General features: G+C 45.8%; 1 protein-coding gene across 2 annotated transcripts in view; it reads left to right on the top strand.

The window, feature by feature from the left end:
* Positions 1-7,500, top strand: part of tafa4b (TAFA chemokine like family member 4b) — a 37,524-nt gene that overhangs the window by 28,106 nt on the left and 1,918 nt on the right. For both annotated transcript variants that reach the window (XM_027015486.3, XM_027015485.3), the window contains exon 5: positions 7,031-7,155. In XM_027015486.3, the coding sequence (XP_026871287.1) occupies positions 7,031-7,155 (125 nt within the window). The remainder of the gene's footprint in view (positions 1-7,030; positions 7,156-7,500) is intronic.

Here is a 7,500-nt window from a genome sequence, read left to right as displayed (position 1 = left end):
AGGGGGAGAGGGTCAGCCACCCCTATCAGCAGCTCTGGAGCTCGGCCTCCCCGGGGCCGTCGCCGTCGTCTCTGCACCAGTAACACTTATCCCTAGCTGGGTTGCCAGAGTTTCATCACAAACCCCCTCCCCGCTGTTGCTATTGCCGGAGGAGATAGACACAGTGGATTGTGTTTGTCTTGTGAGAGTGACTCAAATGGAGGGTGGGAGAAAACACCCTGCGTGTGTGTGTGTGTGTGTGTGTGTGTGTGTGTGTGTGTGTGTGCCTTGTGAGGATTTAGAGAAGTCTAATGTTTACAGAATGCATGATATCTGAATGACATAAGTAGTGAATTCGGCTTGCTTTTCAGAGTTTTTGTAAAGAAAATAGGTGATTGGCTGAGTAAGCTTATCTTGCTGATATTAATCTTGTGACAACACAGGTGAACTTTACTTTAGGTACCCAGTACTAGTGCTGGTGTAGTGCTCTGTTCGTCACCATCACAGGCACTTTATTTATACTCATATGAATTTTATATAGATTCAATAAAAACTTACATGAATGAACCTTATGTAAATGTAAACAGGACAAGATGCGATGGAACTAAAACTCTCCCAGACACCTGACAGCAGTTTGAATGAACACATACACACACACACACACACACACACACACACACACACACACACTCTGCGAGAGAAATAATGTTCATTTTTCTTGTTGTTATGCTTTGGCTACATCGTTCTTGTAGCAGTCATGCCAGTAAAGCTACTCTGAATCTTCACTGGAAGACCATATGTGTAAGTCTGCTATGGGGGACTGCAGACTGTAGGATTCAGATCTGGGATCAGTTCGAACCATGTCCTATCCTATGGACTACAGCTATATCAAGACCGAGTGACTATTCCTAGACGTGCTCTTTACCTCATGCCTCACCATGCACTGAGGTCCTTGTTGATTCACACCTCCAGTCTCCTGAGCTAGTCCAATGACTGGAACTGGTACAGTCTCACTGAGGACCTAAGGAGATCTGATTGGCTGTGTATACCACACTTGACCAAAAAAGATCTCATCCCATTGGCTGCTTCATTCGCTTTTGATTGGATGGCACTGAAAACTGGCCCCAATTTCTCCAAGCAGAAGGGCCAAGTCCATTTCTGGGGTTCGGCTTGTCCAGCTGTCACGGCCACCTGGAGATGGAGGGAAGGTTCCTGCCAGATACACACTCCTCCCACCCATTTTGTCTTTCACGGCCAATTTCCCATTTGTATTACACAGCCAATCGTCCTGTTTGTGCGGGCAAAGTTAATTAAAACCTCTGAGAATGTTGCGCGGAATATGTTCAGTAATGTGATTTTACACTGGATGTTGCCAGATTCCTGCATGAGCACATGTTCTAATATTGTCATTGTTAAACGGTTTTTCGGACCCTTTAAAGTTTAATGAATTGAACCTTTCCACTAGACTGTGCCATTATCAGTGCTGTGTTATGAAGAAAGGGTAAGAAACACACACTAAAGGAAACAACAGGCTTTACAATTGTTATCTGAGTGTTATAGAAAACATTTGAGAAGACGGCAGGCCCTAAACACCCCATCCCTGAATTCCAAATGGAGTCTCCGACAGGCTTAAGGGAGGAATTATATACCTCTTTCCACGCTCAGAAAAACGTGGTGTTGTAGTTAAAGGGACCACTTAACCAGGCTCTCCAATGTATCTTTCACCCCTGCCCTCTTAGCAGGTTATGGGTCGGAATTGCGAGCCTGAAAGTTTGAATGCCCCAGCATCCAATAAACAAAGACCAGGTTGTGGGGTTGTGATTTGGCCCCTCCCTCGTGGGGCATGGCTCAGAGTAGTTGCAGAAGAGAGAGTTGTGTGTGTTTACAGTTGTAGTTTTGCTGAATCGGTTCTGATGAGGCAGGCATCATTTTATAGCATGATGGGAGTGGTTTTGGTTGTTATTGGGGGAAGTAAACATACACACACACACACACACACACACACACACACACACTCACTCACATGTGAACGCACAACTTTTCAGTTATTGAAGGCCAACAGGGCATGTCTGTTCAGTGATATCTGATCATTGTGGTATTTGGTATGTGGTTAGTGAATCTCTCACTGTGTGAGGTAGGGTTAGTGAATCTCTCTGTGTGAGTTAGTGTTAGTGAATCTCTCTGTGAGGTAGTGTTAGTGAATCTCTCTCTGTGTGAGGTAGGGTTAGTGAATCTCTTTGTGTGAGGTAGAGTTCATGAATCTCTGTGTGAGGTAGTGTTAGTGAATCTCTGGGTGAGGTAGGGTTAGTGAATCGCTCTTTGTGTGAGGTAGAGTTCATGAATCTGTGTGAGGTAGGGTTAGTGAATCAATCTGTGTGTGAGGTAGGGTTAGTGAATCTGTGAGGTAGGGTTAGTGAATCTGTGTGAGGTAGGGTTAGCGAATATCTGCATGAGGTAGGGTTAGTGAATCTCTCTCTGAGGTAGGGTTAGTGAATCTCTGTGTGTGAGGTAGTGTTAGTGAATCTCTGGGTGAGGTAGGGTTAGTGAATCGCTCTCTGAGGTAGGGTTAGTGAATCTCTGTGTGTGAGGTAGTGTTAGTGAATCTCTGGGTGAGGTAGGGTTAGTGAATCGTTCTTTGTGTGAGGTAGAGTTCATGAATCTCTGTGTGAGGTAGGGTTAGTGAATCAATCTGTGTGTGAGGTAGGGTTAGTGAATCTGTGAGGTAGGGTTAGTGAATCTCTGTGTGAGGTAGGGTTAGCGAATATCTCTGCATGAGGTAGGGTTAGTGAATCTCTCTGTGAGGTAGGGTTAGTGAATCTCTGTGTGTGAGGTAGGGTTAGTGAATCTCTGTGTGAGGTAGGGTTAGTGAATCTGCGTGAGGTAGTGTTAGTGAATCTCTCTGTGTGAGTTAGGGTTAGTGAATCTCTGTGTGAGGTAGGGTTAGTGAATCTCTCTGCCTGAGGTAGGGTTAGTGAATCTCTGTGAGGTAGGGTTAGTGAATCTCTGTGAGAGGTAGGGTTAGTGAATCTCTGTGAGAGGTAGGGTTAGTGAATCTCTGTGTGAGGTAGGGTTAGTGAATCAATCTGTGTGTGAGGTAGGGTTAGTGAATCTGTGAGGTAGGGTTAGTGAATCTCTGTGTGAGGTAGGGTTAGCGAATATCTCTGCATGAAGTAGGGTTAGTGAATCTCTGTGAGAGGTAGGGTTAGTGGATCTCTGTGAGAGGTAGGGTTAGTGAATCTCTGTGTGAGGTAGGGTTAGTGAATCTCTCTGCCTGAGGTAGGGTTAGTGAATCTCTCTGCCTGAGGTAGGGTTAGTGAATCTCTGTGAGAGGTAGGGTTAGTGAATCAATCTGTGTGTGAGGTAGGGTTAGTGAATCTGTGAGGTAGGGTTAGTGAATCTCTGTGTGAGGTAGGGTTAGCGAATATCTCTGCATGAGGTAGGGTTAGTGAATCTCTGTGAGAGGTAGGGTTAGTGAATCTCTGTGAGGTAGGGTTAGTGAATCTCTGTGAGAGGTAGGGTTAGTGAATTTCTATGTGAGGTAGGGTTAATGAATCTCTCTGCCTGAGATAGGGTTAGTGAATCTCTGTGAGAGGTAGGGTTAGTGAATCTCTCCCTCTCTACTGTGTATGACACATATGTTTGTCTGTCTGTCTGTCGGTTTGGCTGTTCGTCCATCTGTCCAGCCAGCTTTCTCTGTCTTCTCTGTCTTTATTTTTCCTCACACACACACACACACACACACACACACACACACACACACACACACACACAATAAACTTTAATTATAACAGATAAATAAATCCATTCTGCTTTAAGCATTTGTGTAGTAAACTATTTTTGGCCTGCTAGTCATTGGCTGATATATGGAAGCTGATATTTGGAAGGTATATGTCGAATTAGCGCTGCTCAGTTAGCTGACGATCACGTTTCTACACACTTCAGTAAGTTTTGGAAAGGGACGCGTGGTCATTAGAGGCTTGTATGAGAGTGCAAGTAGTGACCATCACATGCCTCACTTTGAGTGTCCAGACTCTACCTCACGTGCCTCACCTTGCGTGCCTCACCTCGCGTGCTCTACACCTCATGCCTTGCCTCGGTGCCTCACCTCACGTTCCTCACCATATGTGCTTTACTTCGTGTGCCTCACCTCACTTCTCTCCCTGCAGGTTTTTTTTGCGCCATCTCTTCTCTCTTCCTTGCTGTTTTGCTTTCGCTTTGTTTCCCTCTCTCTCTCTCTCTCTCTCTCTCTCTCTCTCTCTCTCTCTCTCTCTCTTTCTCTCTCTCTCTCCAAGTATCACCACATGAGAAACCGTGCCTGCAGTTCCCTCGACGGCCACACGATGTCAGTCACGTCATCCGCGGCGCTCCTCCCGGATGGCGTGAACGCCGCCGCAGTGTCGTTTATTACGGGCTGCTCGTTCCCCTCTCCGCGAGCTCAGCGCTTCTCCGCGGTGTTAGACAGACCTCGAGCACTCGCACTAGCCCGGTCCACCCAGAAATGATACCGGATCACAGGGGCCTGGAGAGCCAACGGTTAGCCGCTCGGCCAGCGACAGCGTGCGCGCTGCGGAGAATGATTCCGGTGAGCACGAGCGCTACTAACGGTGACGCTTCGTGACGTTATTCCTTTAATTCCATCTCAGCTCCACTGGGTGTGCTGGCAACACACACAAACACTCACACACACACACACACACACACACATACACACACACACACACACACACACACACACACACACACACACACAGAGGAGAAGAGAAAACATGAGAGGGTGGGAGAGAGCGAAATGGAAATTGAGAAAGAGGAAGACATGTCCTCCATGTTTGCATTACGTGTGTGTTTTTTATATAGCTTAGTTGTTGCTAGTACCCCAGTGAGATTTATGTGGAATTAAAGAGAAAAGGATAACATTGTGAAACTTACACCTCTCCTCTTTTCTCCTCCTCTCCTCTCCTCTCCTCCCCTCTCTGTGGGCTCTATGAGGTAACTAGCTCATAGTATCCTCTCCATGAGATTTTCATCAAACACACACACACACACACACACACACACACACACAAATGGAAATGGTACACATTCAATTTTTTTTAAAGAATACATTACTTCAAAAGGACTTAATTATGCATCATAATTGCCATATTATATTAAAGATAATTACAGTCTGATTTGAGTAGCCACTTTAGCATCTATTACCCTCATATTTTATAACAGTGTGACGCTTAGGCACAGATCAGTCCTGCTAATTATCAATCAGAATTTTGCATTTTATGAACGTCACTGTTCATAGAAAGACCATATCATACTTTAACACGCACACGCACACACATACACACACACACACACACACGCATACACACACACACACGCACGCACTCGCACACACACACGCACATGCACACGCACACACACACACACACACATACACACACACACACACACACACGCGCACACACACACGCGCACACACACATACACACACCCACCCATGCACGCACGCACACACACACACACACACACGTCTGTCCTTTGTGTCTGGAAGTATTTGTCCCTCCACTTTTAAAATATTTTTCGAGATGAGATCATGAATATCGGTTTGTTTTTTTAAAGAGCAAAGGTGCCTTTCCTGCGCTGGCTGTCTTTACACACTCGTTCTGTTGATGAACACGTTTATGTTTTTGTGGAAAGTTAATGTCTGTAAGGGGACACATCTGAGAGGATATGACACTTTAAGTCACGACTTAACAACTCATTGTGGTGATTCACAAGCCCCTAACAGATATCTCTCCTGAGAGTCATGCTAGCGACCAGCCGAGCAAATGCATTAACTTCCAAAATGAAGAAAGAAACAAACAAACAACACACTCATAATCTAACATGTCCTCCTGGTTCATTACATTGTCCTCCTGATTCATTACGTGTCCTCTGATTCATTACGTGTTTCCTGATTCATTACATGTCCTCTGTTTCATTACATGTCCTCTGGTTCATTACATGTCCTGGTTCATTACATGTCCTCCTGATTCATTACGTGTCCTCTGATTCATTACATGTTCTCTGATTCATTATGTGTTTCCTGATTCATTACATGTCCTCTGTTTCATTACATGTCCTCTGGTTCATTACATGTCCTGGTTCATTACATGTCCTCCTGATTCATTACGTGTCCTCTGATTCATTACATGTCCTCTGATTCATTACGTGTTTCCTGATTCATTACATGTTTCCTGATTCATTACATGTCCTCTAATTCATTATATGTTTCCTGATTCATTTCAGCATGGTTCATCCTGGTTCATCCTTTCTGTAGAAAACATTTGTGTTTCCCTTTGGTTTTCTCTTCCAACCCCAAGGATACTTTGCTGTTTTTGCTGATATAAGATCATCTACAAATGATTCTACAAACACTTAGCCAGCAAAGCAAAGCTGCTCTCAGATCACCACTCTGGTGTCTAATTGTCAGTATATCAATGTTTTCACCCTCTTGTTAACAAACTGATATATCGAGTTTCACAGCCTGAGAATCAGCACACGGCTCCATTTATTTCGGTTGTTAAGAGACATTTTCTGTTTGCATGGTAAACAGGTTTATTTGCCTGTCACAGAAACCTTTACCAGACAGATGGCGAACTTTCGGTTTGCGTTTCAGGCGAACGGCTTGCTTGAATGCACCGATCTTTGTCCCGCCTCCTTACAGCGTGCGAGACATATACATGTTCCTGTAGAAGAACCTCCTCCCCTTTACCTGCCTTTCACGCTGACTGGAGCTTATTACGAACCCATGCGAACAAGTCCAGAGTCCCGTGAAGAATGCTGCATCGCTGCTGTGAAGGTTTATGTGTTCGGTGTTTGGGAAGAGTGAGGTGTGCATGTCCATGAAGCTTTGAAACAGAAGGTGATGGAGTTTTGATGTCAAAGTGAACTTCCACTCTTAAGTTCCTTTGTTTCGAAAGCTCTCGCGCTCCATTTCTTTTTCATGGTAATTTCCCTTTTTTTTTAATCCGTTTTTGCCCGTCTGACTTTGTCTGTCTGTCTGTGTTCCCCCTTGTAGTGTCCATTGTCCTACAGAAGTGGTGGTGTCAGATGCACCCGTGTCTGGACGGCGAGGAGTGTAAGGTCCTGCCAGATCTGACCGGCTGGTCCTGTAGCACCGGCAACAAAGTCAAAACCACCAAGGTGAGGACCGAGAGCAGGCGCCCAGGCCCCGGAGCAGAGAGCACACAGCAGCACACGTGACACACGTGACCCTGATAGCCCGATAGCCCGAGAGCCGTGTCCGGTCTCACGGACTGAAACTAGGCAGTGGACACTGGCAGAAGTGAGAAAACCCCGAGAGCTGGGCTGGGGACGCACCCTGAATTAGTCCAGTTTAGCCTCATGCCGTCTCCTGTTATGCGCGGGGCGCCGAAAGTTCTCACGGAGAACCCGACTGCGGCTCCTGCTTTGCATTCAGACCACAAGTGGGTCGGGCAGAAGTCTTCTGAAGCCGCTCGCTAACCTTTACGAAAAGACCGTGAAGAG

Source organism: Electrophorus electricus, chromosome 22 (assembly GCF_041902795.1).
Source record: "Electrophorus electricus isolate QZ-2024a chromosome 22, ASM4190279v1, whole genome shotgun sequence".
Classification (NCBI taxonomy): domain Eukaryota; kingdom Metazoa; phylum Chordata; class Actinopteri; order Gymnotiformes; family Gymnotidae; genus Electrophorus; species Electrophorus electricus.
The sequence above is the reverse complement of the archived record's forward strand: the minus strand, read 5'-3'. Positions and strand labels throughout refer to the sequence as shown.